At 36.9% G+C, this 21881-nt stretch overlaps 1 protein-coding gene across 2 annotated transcripts in view; it reads left to right on the top strand.

Moving 5' to 3' along the window:
• The window catches only part of UHRF2 (ubiquitin like with PHD and ring finger domains 2), an 84667-nt gene continuing 62786 nt past the window's right edge, over positions 1-21881 (top strand). Inside the window, exons 1-3 of one of the 2 annotated variants that reach the window (XM_039217114.1) lie at positions 1-515; positions 6500-6733; positions 17669-17928. In XM_039217114.1, the coding sequence (XP_039073045.1) occupies positions 363-515; positions 6500-6733; positions 17669-17928 (647 nt within the window). In that variant the 5' untranslated portion in view covers positions 1-362. The remainder of the gene's footprint in view (positions 516-6499; positions 6734-17668; positions 17929-21881) is intronic. The other variant, XM_039217113.1, reaches the window with a different exon arrangement.

Genomic DNA, 21881 nt, shown 5'->3' on the forward strand with positions numbered 1-21881 from the left:
CTCGCGAGATCCGGGTTGGCGCCGTGACCTCCATGTGGGAGCGAGAGCTCTATAAGTAAACACTCCGCGCGGCTCAGACGAGGTTTCTTCCTATTTGTGAGGCGGGGGCTGCGCCAGCGGCGTCCCCTGCGACTGGTTCCGGTTTCCTTTCCCTCTCAGCTCCGCTGGGCAGGCGTGAGGTCTAGCGGTCGCCGCCGCCTGTGAGGCCCAGCGTCTGATCGGCTTCCTTCGTTTGTGCGCGCGCTCGCCCGCCGCCTGCCGCGAGCCGGAGCGTCTGGGGAAGCTGCACGGGCCGGGAGGGGCGCGGCGTCCGAAGCGCAGGGGGAGACAAAGCCGGGCCAGCCCCCTTTCCCCGCGCCAGGATGTGGATCCAGGTTCGCACCATCGACGGCTCCCAGACGCGCACCATTGAGGACGTGTCTCGCAAAGCTACAATTGAGGAGCTGCGCGAACGGGTGTGGGCGCTCTTCGACGTGCGGCCTGAGTGCCAGCGCCTGTTCTATCGGGGCAAGCAGGTGAGGCGTCCCCACCGCGCCCCCTCGGGAAGTCCGGGAAGAGGGCTGCAGGGCGCCTCCAAGAAGCTTGGGTTCGGCGGGCCGGAGGGCTTGGTGCGCAGCGCGTGTAGAGAGCACCTGGCTTCTTTTCGGGTGGGCAGCCCGCGAGGCTCAGAGTGCAGGCCCAGGGCTCGCCGAGGGGCCGCAGCGGGTCCCTACCATCTCCTTGTGGAAGTGCGCCCGGAGGGGTCAGAGGCGGGGACGCCCAGAGCGCGGAGACTTCGCCGCTCTTTCTCAGCTGGGCAACAGCAGCTGGCACAGCCCGCTAGAGCGCCTGGGTTCCTTCGCTTCCCGCGCTCAGTGGGGTCCGGCGCCCCTGCAGGCGGGGAGGGCAGCTGGCTCTGGCCGCCATGCCACGGTGCGGGTGGGGAGGGCCGACGGCTCCAGCTCCCGGCAGCGCTGACCCGGCTAGCGGCTCCCAAAGAGGAGGGGGGAAACTTAAAAATCGCTTCCTCTTTGGCACAAAATCCCTAGTTTTGCCTCCTCGCTGTGAAGGGATTTGAACACGCTGAAGATTCGAAGATTTCCCAAAACTTTTGGCTCCCCTCCCTCACCTCTTCTAGAATTGGAATCTGTCTTGAAGATTAGAGACTTTGGCTGAAGGAGCGAGCTATTGATTTAACTCCGGGTATGTGTAGGCAAGGGGGATTACTCGCAGAGTGGAAAGGAGTACGAAAGGCTGTTTAATTCCTCTTGCTTCTCACCTTCTAATGTAGTCCCACTCACCCAAGCTTTTAACACTGCAACTGGAGCATAATCAGTGGTACATACAAGGCTGGAAGTGGTTTTGGCAGTGAGGGTGTTTGTGGGTGTCTCTGGTAGTTCTGTGTATGGTATGGCCCTGCCCTGACCTATTGAAGTCTCATGGTCTATACCTAGAGACAGGTCTCTATTTTGTCTTTGTCTTATTGCTTTTTTTTTTTTAATTCACTAAAAATGGTGGCATTCTTCAGTTGGACAGACCAGTTTGGCTTCAGTTCTGTGGTGTGGAATAAATGTAGCTCTTTGATTTGGTGGAAGTAGCGTCTTCCTAGAGCCACAAAGGATTTGAAAGGAATATTTTTCTTCCCCTCATAGGCTTAGCTTCAAAAACTACCCAGAAATTTCAGAGTAACAAGATTATACTCAGAGAAAGAGCCAGGGTTTATTTTAATGTTTTTATTTTAAAAATTTTTAAATGTTTATTTATTATCCAGAGACTGAGAGACAGAGCATTGGCAGGGGAGGGGCAAAGAGAGGGGGAGATACAGAATCTGAAGCAGTCTCCAGGCTCTGAGCTGTCAGCACAGAGCCCAACAGGGCTCAGACCCACAAACTGGGAGATCATGACCTGAGCCACCCAGGTGCCCCTATTTTGTTTTTAAATAAGTGATAACATCTAGTGTTTGCAACTTTTATATTGATCATTTACTGTTTGACTTGTAAAAACAGATGTTCAATTTAGTTGTAAACCTTGCTTTTGAAATCATGTGTGTGTTAAACCCCATGTAGCTTTCTATTGCTGTACCTCCAGTGATCCCTTTTTTATCTTTTGGTCAAAGATGAACATTATGTTATCAGGTCTTCTGAGTTTTATTTTCTAACTAGGGATAATAGTACATGAATTCTGGGACACTTAGGTGAGTTCAGCACAAGACATAGAAATGAAACATCACAATGTGTTCCTGGGCAACATGCTCAAGTCTAATTACCAAATATGTGAAAAGAGAACCTGCACCTGGCTGTCTTGAGGAAGAAGGAGAAATAGGGTTACATTTAGGGCAACAAAGTAGACTTCCAGTAAACCAGCAAGCCGGTTCCAGGTTTAGGGAAAAACTGTTCAGGGTAATTACCCTTTTGTACTTATTTCCCCAGGATCAGTAACTCACTTCTTTGATTTCTTTACCTCATTGATAAACCAGTAGGGATGAGGAATGGACCTTTGGTGCCCCATTGAGTTGAAGACAAGGATGACACTGCTCTGCTGTGTTTACTTCTTTGTGAGCTAAGTAGCCATGGCCTTGATTATTATCTCCATTCTCCTTTACTCTTTGGAGTTCACAGTCCATGGCCAGGGGAGTATGTCTATAACAGACACTACTGGATTGGCATCACAGGGTTTCCCTTCCTAGCTTGTAACCTGCCTTTGTACTTATTAGACAAAGGCACCCGTTAATTGCCACATAATAAAAAAAAAATGTCATAAATAAATTTATGGTGTCTGTGATGTAAGTTGTACCCTTTCTCTCTTACCCTCACCCATTTTTGTTAGGACTGTTGCTTATAATCTTTGGTATATGTCACTTGTGGATATTTATTATAGATACTCAGCTCACCCCAGAATTGCAAGTGGTTGAATTTAACAAGACCCCATGGGAGATTCTCATGACCACCAGAGTTGAAAAATAGTTGGTCTCCTAATTTCTTATTGTTCAAAGTATGGTCCCTGAATCAGCAGGACCTGCAGCATTAGCTTCACTTGGGAGCCTCACGCCATACCTGTTGAAGTAGAATCCATATTTTTAATAGGGTCCCTAGGTGATCTCTATGCAAATTAAGTTTGAGAAGCAGTGTAACTGACTCCACTTTTGGGGGTCAAAATAGCAGCAATTCAGGGCTATAAGTTCTGGTTAGAGAGTAGGGTAACCTCACTTGGGATATTATTCTGGGAGTTTGAGTGTGCATCTGGGGATTGGGTCTTTAGGGAAGAGTTATGTTGATGGATCTCTAAATACTTTGAAAATCCAGAGCTTTCCTACTTTTAAAAGAATTTGTTCCCTCCTCTTTTTTTCATTTTTACCACTTGTAGATGGGACATGAATCAACACTGAAGAAAAACTGAGTAGTTGCTTTTGCCCCTGGATTCTGTTTTTACATGTATTACAGAGTAAAAGTTTTTGCCTATTTAAAGAGGAAAGAGAATGTGTATGTCATATTTATATTATGTATATGATGTGAAAGATACATGAAGGTTGTCAACCTCATGCCCTCGACCTGCATCCCTTATCAATAACCCCTTTGGAATGACCTTCCCTCCAGCAATTGTCAATTGGTGTTTGCTTCCTAGTTTTCCCTTGCATCACTGTTCCAGTTCTTACTGTTACCTGGAATTTCTGACTTCAACCCAATACAAATTGAAGACTGCAGTGTGCAAAAAATAAAAAATAATAAAAATTTAAAAAATTCTAGGGCTATTCATGCCTTTTTAGTATTCTAAAACTGCCCCTGTCTTCTAGGATGACAGTTCTGAAACATTTTCAGCTATGAGACATTGATGGACTCTAGTTACGTGCCTGAAACTCATAGTTGTTTGTAATTTCTAAGTGACTCAATCTCTTTCTCACAGTATAAGTGACAATAATTCCAGTCTGCACTATCATAAAATTTGGGGGAACTTCCACTACTTTCCAAGTAACATTCATTCCAACATTATTCACAATAGCCTAGCTATGTGGAAATTACTACCCAATGGCTGATGATCACTTTTTTTGGAAAACTGGATACCTATAAATTAGGGAAGGAGTAGATAATCTGGGTAAAAGTGGCTCTCCTAGCAAATATGAATAATTGAAGAAAAAGTTACGTGTTAATGTAGATCTAACTTCTGTTATAGGGCCTCATACCTTGATATGCTTCATGTTTTACTACACATCTTGCTTTTCCTTTCAAATCCTATGCCGTTTGAAGCAGCTTATGTTATTTGGACCAATCGCCTGGTAGAATCTAGTCAGAGGTATTGAACATGAGAATATCCCCACTATCCCTCTGACTCTTGTGCCTCAGATTTCAATGGAAAAATGTTTATGGAAGCACTTTGGATTTCCAGTTATTTTATCACCTTCACAGCTCTCTTCATTTTAGGAAATATCCTTCCAGTTAATTTGCATGTTCTTTAGTGTTTCGTTTTGTTTTGTTCTGTTGCATGTTATATAAATGTTAACAGAGTTTTTATTTTCTATTTTGAACACTGTCATAATGTGCAAGAGTTGTATGTTTAATCAAATTGTACATTTTGAACTGTTCCAGAACTAGTATGTTCTCACCTTTTGCAGGGAAAGCGATATTGGAGAATGTCAAATGAAGGTGTGAATGTATAATTCTTTTGCTTCTTGAGTTTGTTTTCTCCAGGAGTTCAGGATTAGGGGAAATTGTTGTTTGCTAATATTGCTTACCTTATTTACAAACAAGGGGCGCCTGGGTGGCTTAGTCGGTTAAGCGTCCGACTTTCGCTTAGGTCATGATCTCACGGGTCCTGGGTTCGAGCCCCGCGTCGGGCTCTGTGCTGACTGCCAGCCCAGAGTTTGGAGCTTGTTTCAGAGTCTGTGACTCCCTTTCTCTCTGACCCTCCCTGCTCACGCTGTCTCTCTCTCTGTCTCTCCTAGAAATAAATAAAACATTTAAAAAAAAAATTAAAAAAACAACAACAAACAAAACAGTCTCTAATCCCTGTAAGGACTTACCTGCTTATTGACTTGAGAGACTCTTTAGGCTTATTTGGAATAAGCATGTTAACTAACCTGTAAGATAGTATCTAATTCCCCCACTGGGAAATTTGTGAATTTTAAAAAATCCCTTATTGTAGTTAAAATTGTGAACATCTGTAATGTGCAGGATTGTGCTAGATGTGTTTTGGGATCGCTTGAATTAAAATTGCTTATCTAGTACTTTTAGTAAGTTTATCATTTAAGGACAAACTTTTATTCTTTGGTGGATTTTGGAAATATGGCCTTATTGTGTTAGGGAGTTGAGGATGGTTATTGTGTTAGGGAGTTGAGGATGGTGACAGTTATATACAAAGAGAGGGAAATTAAGAGTGATTAAATTGGTAATGTTTCTGGGGATATGATATTTTGATATTTCTGGATTTTGGTTTTATTACTGTTTCATGGTGAATAGCCAGCTGATTTTATAAAGAAACAGAATGGAGACTATTAGTTTTTGAGGGTTTCTGTACCAAAACCTACATGGCTTAAAATAATAGAAATGTATTGTCTACTATTTCCAGTTTCAGTGAGTATGAAATCAAAGTATTAGCAAGGCCATGTTCTCTGGTGGTTCTAATAGAGAATCCTTCCTTGTTTCCTTCAGCTTCTAGTGTTTGCTAGCAATCCTTTGTAAGTTCCTTGGTTTGTAGGTGCATTGCTCCAGCCATGTGGCTGTCTCCACATCTTCCTTCTGTGTTTGTTTTCGTTGTCCAAATTGAAACTTTTTATAAGGATGTTAATTACAATGGTTTAGGGCCCACTCATATGACCTAATTTTAATTGATTACTTCTGTAAATAAAGTCACATACTGAGATATTTGGGATTAGGACTTTGGCATATTGGGGGTATAGGCAAAGTCTCTACCAAAATATGGGTTAAGTAGCAAGATAATTTATTCACTATTCATTCTGGAAGACTTCATGATGCAACTTGATAACCTTTACAAATAGAATTAGAGAACCTTAGGCAAGTGGAATACCATGAACAATAATTGTAATTATTCCTACTTGAATTTTTTCTTTTCGATTTTTAAAAAAGTTACAGTGCTTCAGAAACATAAACATTTTAAGTTATGTCTTTATGAACACAAGGCCATAAAACCACTTACTTTGAAAATCGCCTTACTTTCTTACAGTGGATTCAGGTACTATTAATTAAAACAGATAAAACTTGGTGAGGAATCTATAGAGTTTTTCTGCCTAGGTGTTGAAGTCACAGAAGCAAGGGTACATGTTTGGTTTCAGTGGCTATCCGTTCCTGAAAACTAATATGAAATGATTCTCAAGAATTTATTGAGGTCCTGAGAAGATGCTGGCGTGAGAGGCCATAAAGTAGAAGGAATGGTTTCAAGTTCACTAAATTGCATTGCTCTGAATTTTGTTTTAATAATTTGGCTAGGACATTTGGGTAACTAAAGATGTAGAAAGATCAAATTTTGAGAGAAGTATTTTAATCTTTTTTTTTTATCCTTTTTTTTCTAGTTGGAAAATGGATATACTTTATTTGACTATGATGTTGGACTGAATGACATAATTCAGCTGCTAGTTCGCCCAGACCCTGATCTTCCTAGCACATCTAAACAGACTGATGTACAGGCCAAACCCTGTTCTAATAGCCCACCTAAAGTAAAGAAAACCCCAAGGGTGGGACCTTCTGGTCAGCCGTCTACATCAACTTGTGATTTTCTTATTGATCCTGGCATTGGGCTATATAAGGTATGTTGTCTCCTTTAGACTTCATGGTTGTGAGAATACAGATGTCTGTTCTCTTTAGAATGTTGCAAATAAGTGAAGATTGATTGCCATTTGAAAGTAAAGACTGAGCTGTTGATACTTTAACTTTTAAAAGTAGTTTTTAAAAATTGTGAAATATATAAATAAATGTATATGAAATGTATAAGTAGAGTGTACAAAATATAAAGCAAAAACCTGTGTAATTCCTGTGAGGTTAAGTAGAATAATGCCACTTCCTTTTTAAAGCTTTCTGTGTGCCCCTCCCAGAACATATCTCCCTCTCTCCTTAAGAGGTAAACTATCCTGATCAATTTGTTTTGTTTTGTTTTTCTTTAGTGTTACGTTACCTCTAGAAAATGTTTTGTTTTCCCTATATTTGAAATCTGTATAATAGAATTCTACTTTTTCACAGCTTTGATTCTCATGCATATAGTTGTATTTTACTTTTCATGATTACATTATTCTGTTAACATGCCACAATATATCTAATCCATGATTAATAAATGCATTTGGGCTTTTCCCAGTTTCAGCTGTTTTGAACCTTTATGTATCCTGGTACACATGTTCTAGAATTTCATTAGGAATTTTTATCTAGAAATAGAAGTGCTCGTTCACTCACAAGATGCTGCGAAACTGCTGTCTACTGTGTTCCATTGGTCTGCTTGTGTATTTCTGTGCTTGTACTATTCTAAGTACTGTAGCCTAGTAGACTGCTACTTCCCTATCCCACATCTCCCAAATCTGTTCCTATTCAAGGGTGTCTTGCTTAACGCTTGCATATAAAATTTTTAAAATTAGCTGTCAAAACTCTGCAGATTAATAATAAGGGATTTTGATGGGAACTGGATCTATAGAGTAGCTTGGAGTATTGACAACTTTATAATATTGAGCCCTTCATTTTGAGCAGAATGTCTCCATTAACTTAGATCTTTGACATCTTTATTAGTTTTTTCTATATATCTTATTCTAGTAACTGCATTTTTAAATGCTATTATAAATGCTTTTCTTTTAAAATTGTGATTTGTTAAAAAATAAATAAAAATAAAATTGTGATTTGTTTGCATACATACAGAAATGCAATTGATATATTTATTGACCCTGTATCTAACAACTTTTTCAAATTCTAATAAATTTTGTAGAAATAATTGGCAGTTTTGCTTCATCCTTTTATATCCTTAAAAGTATTTTTTCTTCATACTGGTTGGGACAAATTAGGACCTAGAGTCAATATTTTAGAGAGTTTTTAAGGCTAAAAATTTAAAAATCAGTAGCTGAAATAAATTATTTAAGAAAATTCAAATATAGATACGTTTTGATCTGGGGAAAAATGCAAAAAATCTCTATATATAGAATCAAGAAAACTGGCCAAGACCTATATCTCCAAAGTACCTGGTCTAGATGGCTACACTGATGAATTACCTTAAACTTCTATTACATTATCTAAATTGACCCACGTTTTTTAAAAAAAGGAAAGATTCCTATTGCTTTGTAAATTTAATATAATACTGATTCTAAAACATGAAAAAGGACACCAATATCACTACATATTGATATAAAACCTAAGTTATATTTAGCAAATAAAATTATGATTATATGTTAAAAGAACATAATACCTTGACCAAGTATGGTTTGTCAAAAAGTGGGATAGTTCATTATTTGGATTTTTTTTTTAATATATAGAAGTTTCAAGTATATAGCTTTATAGTTTGCCACCTAAAATTCAGGTGTACAGCTTTATAATTTGATAACAATACAAGGTGATCACCACAAGCGAGATACCATCTGTTACCACACAGTCGACCCCCTTCACCCATTTCACCCAACCCCCCATGTAGTAATATTAATACAATTCTTCATATTAATAAACCAAAGAAAACAAGTGATCTAATCTAAAAAAAAAAAAAAAGGCATCCATTTCTAATTTTTAAAAATCCTTGGTAAGTGAAGCAGGTGGAATGGATGAGTATTTTAAACGATACCCAGCATCTTATTTAATGGTGAGATAAAAAGCCAGAAGCCTTCCCATTAAAGACAGGAGCCAGAGAAACCAGTTAATGCATGTTTCTAAATGGTGCAGATAGGGAGGAGAACAACAAAGTGTAAATACTGGAGAAGATAAAGTTTTTATTTATGGAGATCTGAAAAGACTAAGAAGATAAACCTATTAAAGTGATATGAACAATCCGTTAGGTAGCTCTTTAAATACCGGTAGCTTTCCTTGCTAAAATCATTTAGTAAAAGAAAAAAAAATTGACAATAAGAAAACGTAAAGTCTGGGGATAAATTAACATGATATAAGCAAGACATATCAATTAAAACAGTGTTTCATATAGTACTCAAAATTTAGACAGAATTATTAATATTGAAAGTCCCCTTTTGGAGATTTCATCCCTCTGAGTAACCAGTATTTTCTGTTTTTTTCTAAATAAATTTGTTATTTTAGAACAATTTTAGATTTATAGCATAATTGGGAAGATACTGGAGTTTTCCATATATCACATACCTGGTTTGCCCTGTTAACTAACATTTTACATTAATATGACACTATGGTACATTAGTTATAATTAATAAACCATGTCTCCTAAGCTTTTTTCTCATGTCCTTTTTCTATTCCAAAATCCCATCTAGGATACCATATTTACATTAGTGTGATAGTAAATAGTTGTTGAAATCTCCTTAGGTTCCACTTGGTTGTGACAGTTTTTCAGATTTTTCTTTGTTTTTTTTTTTTTTTTTTAAATTTTTTTTTNAGAGAGAGAGGGAGTCACAGATTGAAACAGGCTCCAGGCTCTGAGCCGGCAGTCAGCACAGAGCCCGACGCGGGGCTCGAACCCACGAACCGCGAGATCATGACCTAAGCGAAAGTCGGACACTTAACCGACTAAGCCACCCAGGCGCCCCAAGATTTTTCTTTGTTTTTGATGACCTTGATAGTTTCGAGGAGTACTGGTCAGATATTTTATAAAATACCCTTGTATTAGTATTCATCTTGTTTTCCTCATTATTAGACTGGATTTACATATTTTTTTTGGAGAAAGACTACAGAAGTAAATTGCTATTTTCATCACATGCTGTGTAGGGCACAAACTATCAACATTGCATTTGCTAATTATAACTTGGGTTTTTACATCAGTAGTTAACTTGTTGTTGTTGCTTATGAACCTTAATTACCTGGCTGAGGTAACATTTGTCACGTTTCTTCACTGTAAAGTTATTCTTCCCCAACCCCTTTTCCATACTGTATTCTTTGAGATGAAGTCCCTATATGTAACCCAAACTTAAGGAGTTGTAAACTTTACTTCCTTAAGGGTAGATTATCTACAAAATGTATTGGGAATTCTACATGGGAGACTGATCTCATTTCCCCCATTTATTGATTGTTACTCATTTATCCATATCAGTAGGGATATTTTTTCCTGTGTCCCTTCAGTGTATCTCCATTTTTGTGGGGTTTTTTATTTGTTTTTGTTAAAGCACCTTCTTTCTGGCCCTAGAAGTTGCTTCAGGCTCATCTTAGTTATTTCTGCCCCAGCCCTGGAATCAACCATTTCCTTAAGGAACCTTGATTCTTTAATTGGGGAATGGTATTACAAACCAAGATTTGGAGTCTAGGTATAGGTATATTCCTTGCTACTGGAGTATCATTGTTTTTATTAGGACCCTCAGATGACAGACTAAGGAGGTTTATGTATGTATATATAATAACTACTGTGTATCTATATATCCATAATTATTTATGTAGCCATCTGTATCTAAGTTTACGTTTTAACTTTTTGGCTAAGGGCAACAGTTCAGAAGCTGCTACATTTGACTTGATAGATTTTGGGCAGTGAAGGTATGAATTTGTTTTCATAGGAGGGCCAGTTTATATATTGTCCAGATTAAGCAGTCTAGTCAATTTAAATACTTTGTTTAGCATACTTCTCAGTACCCTCGAATGTCAGGGTACTAAGTCAGAAGACCATTATGAGAAACTGCTTTTCTCAGCAGTTCTATGCATTTCATTTTCAGTGTTCCTACTTTGCTCACTGTTTCTAGCACCTAACTTTTCTTTAATACATTTTTCTTTTTTTTCTTTTTAAAGAGGATTCTATTTATAGGACACAGGAGTGTTTTTTTTTTTAAAGCTTTACACTTAGTGTGGGGCTTGAACTAATGGCCCTGAGATCAAGAGTCACATGCTTTACTGACTTGAGCCAGCCAGTCACCCCTCTATTACCTAACTTTTTAAATAACTCTTATGTTTCATGTTAGTATATAGCATAGAGGTTAAGGTATTCAGTTTTGTCATCAGACTTGCTTTCAAATTCCAGTTGAGCTGCTTCCCAGTGGTCCACATGTGGCAAGTTTTACATGGTCTCCTTTTCCTCATTTAGGAAACACATGAAACAGATATGAAAGCTGGAACTTAAGCTCTCAATAGGCTATTAGTAATATTTAGTCAAAGCTGCATTTAACTTATTAGTTGAAGAGAGTAACAGATTTATTTGCTTTTTTGATTAAGCTTGGTAATTGTAGGTATTTGAAATTTTCACTGACTTTTTTTTAAACATAGAAGTGCTTATTTTGGGATAATTCATTCCTCGAATAAATGTTTGGTTATCTAGTATATATTTGTACTAGATTTAGAGATGCAAGAGTAAACAAATGATATTACCCCCTGCTTTCATGGGATATTATTAGCTATTGAAACTTGTCTTTGGCTAACCTGAAAACGCTCAGAAGCTGCTACTTTTAAATTGATTTGTTTTGAATATTTTCCTTTGAGCTCGTTTCTGAATAGTACATCAAAATTTAATTAAATTGTTCCTAGATCGGTAAAATTGGAGGGTTTTTTTTTTTTTTTTTTTGCTTTTATCTTGAATTACTGCTTACGTCACTTTTTCTTTGCAAAGATTTTCCTTTCATAGACTTAAGACTGTCTATAATTAAAATTGCTTTATAGATGTGCAGACAGATTTGGAGGTTTCCCTTTTGCCTACAATTTTCCTTGGACCTCAAGTGGATACAAAAAGTGCATTTTCAAGTTAGTGTCTCAGAAGTGGCATAGGTAAACATTTAAACTTAATATATGAAGATAGAGTTTTAATCTGAAGTTCTTATCCACCGTCATTCTTGTTTTGCCCTATTTGATAACTGAGCAACATTTGGTCAGTTTGACATCTTTTCATAATGAAACTAGATATTATTATACTCAGAGAGCCTGTGGGAAATTGTGCAGAGGTTGGGTCCATCTGTTCCCATTGTCTCTGAGAGGTAATTTTATCAAAGAAAGTGGACTTTTGATACTTAACTAGAGTTTAATTCTGGTTTTTAGATGCGGAAGCTTTAAAGGACTCTCAATAGATTCTACTGTTGGAATGACTGTCATCTTGGCCTAAATAACTCTGGAATGATGATAATAATAAGCCCTTTAGAATTAAATGTGTGGCACTGTTAAACTTTTTACATATACATATATTCTAACACTTATTATAGAAAATAAAGGAAAGAGGAAACTTCTCAATAATTACTAAGTAAAAATGCTGGATATTTTAGTATCCTGTCTTTTGCATACAGCACAACCCTCCTTGATTATGAACCTTTTTGATTATGAAGCATAATAGACAATACAAAAAAGTAGAGCTTAGTGAAATATTAGGAAGTCAATGTCTGTAAGTACCGCCAAATCAGGAAATAAAGCAGTCCACTAGGAACTTCCCATGGTCCCCTCTTGATTATTACTCCCTCCTCCCTAGCTGTAACTAATACCCAAACTTCTAAAAAATTTTTTTAACATTTATTATTGAGAGAGAGAGACAGAGCATGAGCAGGGGAGGGGCAGAGAGAGGGGGAGACACAATCTGAAGCAGCTTCAGGGTCTGATCTGTCAGCACAGAGCCTGACTGGGGGCTTGAACTCAAAAACTGTGAGACCATGACCTGAGCTGAAGTCGGATGCTTAACCGACTGAGCCTCCCAGGGGCCCCGCTAATACCCAAACTATTATGGTAATTATTTCTTCACTTTTTATTAACTTAATCCTATCGTTACCCTTTAATAACCTCTTAATAACCTTTAACCTGTATTTGCATCCCTTATTTTCTTTCTGAACTTTATTTAAATAGAACCACATTGTACTCTGATTTGTAAATTTTAGAAAAAACATGATAGAGTCTCAGAGTCAGAGAAGTCTTTATCAGCTTTATCACAGTTCCCACTTCTAGCTGTGTATCTCCTGAGGACTAGTGTATTTACTTCTGTACCTCATTGGAAAATAAGAATGACTTTGTATTATAGTTATTAAAGGAGGTAATGAACATAACTATAAACTGGTAATATCTTTACTAAGAAGACTATGGTATTAAGACTCTACTGATGTTTAATGAGTCTTATAACTGAACATACTGTGCTTGCTAGGTTGGCACATGTGGATTTTGTTACCCAATCTCTTAATATACAGCAAAGTGTATTATATAAAGACCTGAGGCTGAGACAGGTTAAGTAATTTGTTCCAGGTTATATCTAGTAGATGTTAGACACAAGCTTAAACCTGGGTTTATCGGCAGAGCTGGTGTGTTTTAAACAGAACATAAAAAGTGCTTAGAAGTATACCTGGCATATAGTAAATTTTCTAGTATTTATTGATACTTCATTTTTTTATGATTTCTCCTTATCACCCATACTTCTTTTTTTTAATATCACCTATTTGTATGTAGAAGATTCTTCTCAAAATGTGGTTGTATTTTTTACATTTATGTAATTTATGTAATTGGGGTTATTTGTTTTGTTTTTACCTGTATCTCATGACTTTAGCTCAAACACCTCTCTCCCATTAATTTGATTTTCTATATCTTTACATGTTTTGATGTTTTGACCTCTTTGGGGGAGGTACTTGCTGGCTGAGGATAGACAACCTCTTTCCAGATAGACCTCACACAACTTGTCAGTGAGCCCACCTTCCCCTCCCACCCCCACCATGGTGGAAGGAAGTTGTTGTGTTTTTTTTTTTTTTAATAGTTTATTGTCAAGTTGGTTTCCATATAACACCCAGTGCTCATCCCCAGGAAGATTTTTATATAAGAATTCAGTTTGTTTATTCAGTATAGAGCTGTTTAGATTTTGTATTCCTTAAGTTTTTATTTTAATTGCAGTATAGCTAACACACACTGTTATATCAGCTTCAGGTGTACAGTATAGTGATTCAACATTCTGTATATTACTTAGTGCTCATCATGATGAGTGTACTCTTTAATCCCTGTCACCTTTTTACCATTTTTAAAAGTTTATTTATTTATTTTGAAGTGCGTGCAGGGGAGGGGAGGAGAGAACACACTGTGCTTGATCTCATGAACCCATGGATTATTTGTTTTTTGGGTATTGAGTTGTATCAGTTCTGTATATATTTTGGACACTAACCTTTTATTGAATATGTCACTTGCCAAGATCTTCTCCCATTCAATAGGTTGCTCTTGAGTTTTGTTGATTGTTCCCTTCACTGTGCAGAAGTTTTTTATTTTAATGTAGACCCAGTAGTTTATAATTCCTTTTGTTTCCCTTGCCTCAGGAGATGTATCTAAAAAGATGCTGCTGTGGCCAATGTCAGAGACATTATTGCCTGTGCTCCCTTCTAGGATTTTGATGGTTTCAGGTCTCATATTTAGACTTTATTTTATGTTTGGTGTAAGAAGGTTGTCCAGTTTCATTCTTTTCTATGTGGCTCTCCAGTTCTTCCAACACCATTTGTTGAAGAGACTGTCTTTTTCCCATTGGATATTTATTCCTCCTTTGTCAAAGATTAAATGACCATATAATTGTGGGTTTATTTCTGGGTTTTCTGTTCTGTTCTATTGACCCATATGTCTATTTTTTTGTCAGCACCGTACTGTTTTGTTTTGTTTTGATTTTTTGATTTGAAGGAGAGAGAGTGCAAGCAGGAGAGAGGAGCAGAGGGAGAGACAGCAAATCTTAAGCAGGCTTCACACACAGCACAGAGCCTGATGCAGGGCTTGATCCCATGACCCTGGGATCATGACCTAAACTGAAAATTAAGGGTCAGATGTGTAACTCGCTGAGCCACTGGGGTGCCCCAGTACCATACTGTTTTAATTATTACTGCTTTGTAGTATAATTTGAAATCTGGAATTGTGATACTTCCAGCTTTGTTTTTCTTTTTTCAAGATTGCTTTGGCTACTCGAGGTCTTTTTTTTTTCCCATATAATTTTTTAAGATTCTTTTTTTCTAGTTCTATGAAAAATTTTGTTGGTATTTTGATGCGATTGCGTTGAATCTGTATATTGCTTTGGGTAGTCTAGACATTTTAACAATATTTGTTCTTTCAATTCATGAGCATGGAATGTCCATCTTTGCATCTTGAATTTTTTCCATAAGTGTTTTACAGCTTTCAGAGTATAGGTCTTTCACCTCTTTGGTTAAGTTTATTCCTGGATAATTTTATTATTTTTGGTGCAACTGTAAATGGGATTATTTTAATTTCTTTTTCAGCTCCTTCATTATTAGTGTATAGAAACACAGCAGATTTCTGTACATTGATTTTGTATCCCATGACTTTACTGAATTCGTTCATCTCTAACAGTTATTTGGTGGAGTCTTTCAGGTTTTCTGTGTATAGTATGTCATCTGCAAATAATGAGAGTTTGACTTCTTTCTTGCCAATTTGGATGCCTTTTATTTATTTATTTTTGTCTAATTGTTGTAGCTAGCTAGGGCTTCCAGTGCTAATTTGAATAAAAGTGGTGAGAGTGGACATCCTTATCTTGTTCCTGACGTCAGGAGGAAAACTCTGTTTTTCACCATTGAGTATAATGTTAGCTGTGGGTTTTTTTACATAAGGCTTTTATTACTAAGGTATGTTTCCTCTAGACCTACTTTACAGAGGGTTTTTTTTTATCATAACATATCCTAACTTTTTATCAACTCAGTTCTTAATTTGAACTGGATTACCATGAAATCCAAGAAATTACCATGGCAATGTCCTGTTTTCATGTTAATCATACAAGTACCCTCTTCTGTACCATATTCAAACTCAGGCTTTACCTTTAACCTCTTGCATGCATTTTGACACATGAAAATTGGACCTAATTTAGTATGTCCACGTAATGTGCAAAATCCTTACTTTTTAAATTAAAAGCATATTTTTCCCACCTGGGTTATATGCATTGTCATGTACTCAATGAAGAATTTGTAGATCTTGTTTACAATTATAAGTCTCGGGTTGCCCTACTCAAAGAATGTCCTACCTTTATGAGATAGTAAGCTCTCTTATGTGTGTTGTATAAACAATGGGGTATTTTTAGATTTCCTTATGTTTCCTGTTATTATTTCAGTATCCATTGTTTGCCCCATTCTCTGCTATAATAATTATGTAGTGTGACATACAACCTTACATTTTGATTTGCTGTGAAAGAATAGTCTCAGTTTATTCTCCCATGTATGATAGACCTTAACTTTAATTAGTTTTTGTTGTACCTAATGTTGCCTGTAAGAAAGTAAATGTCTTTAAGTTTGTCAGTGACTATTGAGGAAGAAAAGCAGTTGTGTCCAAATGAATTAATTTATGGAAAGTATAATGTGTTTCATCTCTGATTCTTATGTCTAGACTGGTTGACCCTTACATCTTTTTCTTTCCTCCTAAACTCTTTGTTCTCATATTACATCAGATGTTCTGTCTTTCAAGCTTTTCATTTACTGTTGTATTCATTATTTATAGTACTTTTGGTCAGATATTATACTTCTAATGGCAGTGATTGTTAATAATTTTTGGTTTTGTCTATAGGCTACCTTCTATGTTAGCTTGGTGGTTTGAAACCTTTATATATATATATTTTTTTTAAGTTTATTTTTTTTTAATGTTTTATTTATTTCTAGGAGAGAGAGAGACAGCATGAGCAGGGGAGGGTCAGAGAGAGAGGGAGTCACAGACTCTGAAACAGGCTCCAGGCTCCGAGCTGGCAGTCAGCAAAGGGCCCAACGCGGGGCTCGAACCCACAAACCGCGAGATCATGACCTAAGTGAAAGTCGGATGCTTAACCGACTAAGCCACCCAGGCACCCTATAAGTTTATCTATTTTGAGAGAGAACATGAGTAGGGAGGTGCAGAGAGAGAGAGGGTAAGAGAGAATCTCAAGCAGTCTCGAACCCACACCCTGTGAGATTGTGACCTGAGCCAAAGTCAGATGCTTAACTGACTGAGCCATCTAGGTGCCCCTGATATTTGTATTTTCTAATTACAGTTTTCCTTTTGTCAGAAGCATGATTTACTTCTGGATCATCCACTAGACTTGAGTTACATCTATTTTGCATCTTACACCTGTATTCTCTTTTAATTTTCTTTGTTCTTTGAAATACTAAATAATGCATTTGTTAGTGAATTATTACCAGGTAGTGGAACTTACCCCATTTTATATAGATAGGTTTACTATATTCTTCTCTTTATTCATGTGTATAATTTCCTCCATTTTCAAGTTTCTTCTGTTTAATACTTAACTGTTTTCTGTTGGACTGACTATATAAGTTATCTCTAGGATTCTGAAGAAATTAATGGAGCAAATCAATAATAGTCACAATACTATGAAGTCCCTGCTTTTTACTAAGTGACATTCTTAATGACTTGCTAGAACAACTCTTGGGAACACAAGAATGATATTTTAAAAATCTAATGTAGACCCAGTCAAGGAGTAAAGAAAGCATCTATTTCATTGAATGAAATCGGAAGGAAAATTTATTTTCAAATTAGTAAAAAACAGATTTCACAGCATAATCCAAAAAGAATAGTTTTGATCTAATCTCTGAAAATAAGCATGAGTAGCTGCAAATGTTGTTAACCATGATAATTCTCACAGTAACTTGAGTTACAGTGTGGTTTTTGAAGCAATAGATGAAATTAAGCTTCATTAACTAATTTTAAACTTTTTTTAGGTAAATGAATTGGTGGATGCCAGAGATGTCGGCCTTGGTGCTTGGTTTGAAGCCCGTATACGTAGTGTTACTAGAGCTTCTGATGGACATTCACGTGGCAAAACTCCACTGAAGAATGGCAGTTCTTGTAAAAGGACTAATGGAAATGTAAATCATAATTCCAAAGAGAACACAAATAAATTGGACAGTGTACCCTCTACGTCTAATTCAGACTCTGTTGCTGCTGATGAAGACGTTATTTATCATATCGAGTATGATGAGTAAGTGCTCATGCTATTGAGGACTTCATATTTTTGTTTATAGAAGCAGAGCCTTCCATCAAAGATTGTTTTCAAATAATAGTCTCTCTGAAGAAGTCTTTTAGGGGTCATATCAGTCTGTCTGTTACCCTTTGTTTAATGGTTGTAAATAAGGGCTTCTTAACGCTCGGTCATCTCTGGCTCCTAAGTGGTTTGTTGTTTTCAGTATCTTAATACCTGGCTTAATTTAGTAGTAATAGTTTCTCTTTGTCTCTTCCTCTATGGTATTAGTGTTTTTTTAAACATGTATTTAATAATATTTTAGAAAGCGTATAATAACATGTAGAGTAGTAGCTATTAGGATGAGGTTAAGAATGTTTTTTAAGTAGCTTATTGAGAAAATTCACATACACAGTTTACCCATTTAAAGGGTACAGTTTACTGTTTTTAGTGTATTCACAGGATTGTTCATGTCCATGAAGTAATTTTTGTAGATTTTTATCCCTTCCCCACCAAAAAACCCCATACCCAGCAATCACTCCCTCTTCCCCCTCTCCCAATGAAATGTTTTTAAATGTTCATTTGAAAACAGTGTTAAGAACTTGCCTTGGGCCAAGATTCTAAATCTGATTTTTTTGGATTACCTATTCCTAGTATAAAAGTTACCATTCGGTCAGATTTAGTATTTATTCAACACATTAAATGAACTTGAGTCATCGTGATAACCTTAATGTGTATGGAAATATTAGGCTACCAAATCTTTATCAAGTTTAAGAGTTCAAGATCTAAAATGGTTGTGCTTTTTCATGCCATAAAATGGTATAAAATACTTTGGTGCTAACCCAGACTTCCAGAATACCTGGAAAGGGGTCAAAAGTAGTTCTCTACTTAATCTTTACTTTTCTGATATTTCTTATGTTTTGGCTAACTTGCCCACATTGCTTATTTGAAATGAGACTCTTTACAACAAATAGGACATCCTATAACCAACAGCTAGAATGAATACTAAGATCTAGAATTGGCCAGAACTGGCAGTATTAGTGAATCAAGGCTGGGATAGAAAGGGATTGGAATTGGTGTGTTGGTTGTAATCAGTTTATGAGTTTATGAATAGTGTAACAAAGAGTCAAGATACTGTATAGGGACTTAAGCTATCTGTATATTTGCTGTCAATAATGAGAGTTCTTGATTTGCTTTGAGTTTTACTTCTTAGAGAATAGAATAATCCAAGAAAGCAGCTATTCTTTGGCAAAATATCATGTACAGAATGGCATGGCATAGAAATAGGATAATAAACTTTAAACACTAAGCAAACCAAGGCTTATTAAATTTTCAACAGTTTTAGGGGCTCTTGGATTTGGAGTAAGACTTTACCAGGGATAGGCCTGAGTTTGGTGTAATTAGGGCACAAATCACTGAACCTTAGCATTGATTTGGCTGCTGTTTTTTGTTTTTTTTTTTAAAGAAGGAGAAATTTGTCTTCATTAGAATAAATATTAGTCTTCTCATGCCTGTTGGATTTAGACTCTCTTTTACTAAAATTATTTGTCCTAAATACTTTTATGTGTTAGAATTAAATGTTTTACTGCTTGCAACATAAAAGATATGATAGCTGAACTATTTTTAAGAAATAAAAGATGACAGAAGCTTAGTGGTAGGTAAATGTCATTTACATCTTTAAAAAGAGAAAAAGACTATATAAAAGTATAAAATAAAATGAACTCTGGATAACAGTCTCAAATAACAGAATGTTGGTGTAGACATGACCCAGTATGAATGGATACCAAAACCTGTTAAAGTCTTGTTTTCCATGATTACTGGAAAAGTTAAAAACTCCAGTAAAGTACATACTGATGTCAATTAGTTGATTAAAAAGTTCTTGATTCCTTGGATGGAGGATGCATTGTATAGTGCTTTTGGAGTGTATGGCTTAGCAATAGTAATAGTTTTATTGAGTAGTAAGCTTCAAGTGAATCAGTAGAATATGGGTTAGATACTTACACTGCGGGTGCCTGGGTGGCTCAGTTAAGTGTTCAACTCTTGGTTTTGGCTCAGTTTGTAATCTACAGTTTCATGAGTTCGAGCCCTGCATTGACTGTCAGCACAGAGCCTGTTTGGGATTCTCCTTTCTGCCCTTCCCTCACTCACACTATCTCTGTCTCTCTCAAAATAAGTAAATAAACTTAATTATAAAATGCACTGTAAGGATGTTTTACCATTTTTATATATCTAGAAGATATCTAGAATAAGCCCAGTATTGTTACTGTTGTCCTGGGCTGATTATTCCTTCCTTGGAATATTGTTTTCCATTTCTAATGCTTTAAGAATACCAATAGGACTGGGGCACCTGGGTGGCTCAGTTGGTTAAACATACGACTTCAGCCCAAGTCATGATCTTGTGGTCCCTGAGTTTGAGCCCCTTGTCGGGCTCTGTGCTGACAGCCCGGAACCTGGAGCCTGCTTCAGATTCTGTGACACTCCCTTGGCCCTCCCCTGCTTGTGCTGTCTCACTCTGTCTCTCAAAAATAAATAAATTTTAAAAAAGGAATACCAGCAGGACCTGGTGCATCTTCAGAGTAGAACCAAAATGTAAAATTATCATGGAAAGTGACTGAAGGAACTAAGTATTTAGCTTGAAAAGACTTGGATCATGATAGCTTTTACACGTGTAGGAGAAAGTTCCTTTCAGCATAGAAGGTTAGTTTAGGATAACCTAAACCTCAAAAACAAACAAAAAACAGTCACATCTCTTAAGATAGAGAATGGTTTGCTCTAAGCAGTAAGCAATAAACAAGCATTGGCTATCTTCAACTTCATAGACTGGGAGAATTAGTAGAGATGTTACATTGCAAAAAGAACTTATAAAGTTTGAGAAACTGGATTAGGTGACCCCTAACTTCAGGTATCGTTTTTACTTCTGTGACAGAAGTTCTCAGTTTTTTAATGCTTCAGTTTACTTAAATAGGTGTTAAGTACTTACCGGCTACCATTTCATTCCATTTATGATACTGGTTACTAGTTGTCATCTTCCTTGGTGAACTAACCTCATTTCCCTCCTGTAATAGTAAATTGAAAGTAATCTGCTTAATTAATAATCATATCTCCAAAACTGAGTTTAGTAGTGTAATTTCAGCAAGCTGTCATTTAGCCAGGACTGGGAGGTGCATGAGACCAAGGAACCTCAAAAAGCCAAATAAAATCTAGTGGTGGACATGCTTCTAAAAACATAAGTAAAATAATTTGTTTTCATAATCTTCACTTTTCCTTAAAAAATTACAGATTAAAACATTGTAAGCTCATAAAAACCAGGTTAAGAGATTTATATGAAATATTTTAAGTTTTACAAGTTTTTATAGATTCCTTGATGAGCATAGACTGAATTATTGAGGACTTCTAGTGAAGATTTTATAGTTTGTCAGTTGTAAGGCCTAGATTAGGCCTGTTGCTTTATGATTCACATCTTCCTTCAAATAACGTCAAGCAGACATGTGGAGTTAACATCAAAGTGCCTGGTCCATAGTAGATATTTGTTGGTTTGAGGGGGTCTTAGCAAGGGCCTTGTATTTTTAGAGCTCAACCCAGCTAGTAAATACTTGGGGGAAAAAGAGTTGACAGTAGAAAATACTGAATTTATACTTGAGAGATTTAGATTTCAAGGGATTCTGAAATCCTCTTTAAGGTTTTTTAAAAGCATCCTATTGGGGCGCCTGTGGGTGGCTCAGTCGGTTGAGTGTCTGGCCTCGTCTCAGGTCATGATCTCGTGGTTCGTGGGTTTGAGCCCCGCATGGGGCTCTATGCTGACAGCTTGCTCAGAGCCTGGAGGCTGTTTCGCATTCTGTGTCTCCCTCCCTCTGGCCCTCCCCTGTTCCTTCTCTCTCTCTCTCTCTCTGTCTCTCTCTCTCAGAAATAAATAAAACATTAAAAAAAATTTTTTTTAATGTATCCTGTTAATGAGAATGTACAACATGGCTGTG

Source organism: Hyaena hyaena, unplaced genomic scaffold, assembly GCF_003009895.1.
Source record: "Hyaena hyaena isolate Hyena2069 unplaced genomic scaffold, ASM300989v1 scaffold_675, whole genome shotgun sequence".
Lineage (NCBI taxonomy): Eukaryota > Metazoa > Chordata > Mammalia > Carnivora > Hyaenidae > Hyaena > Hyaena hyaena.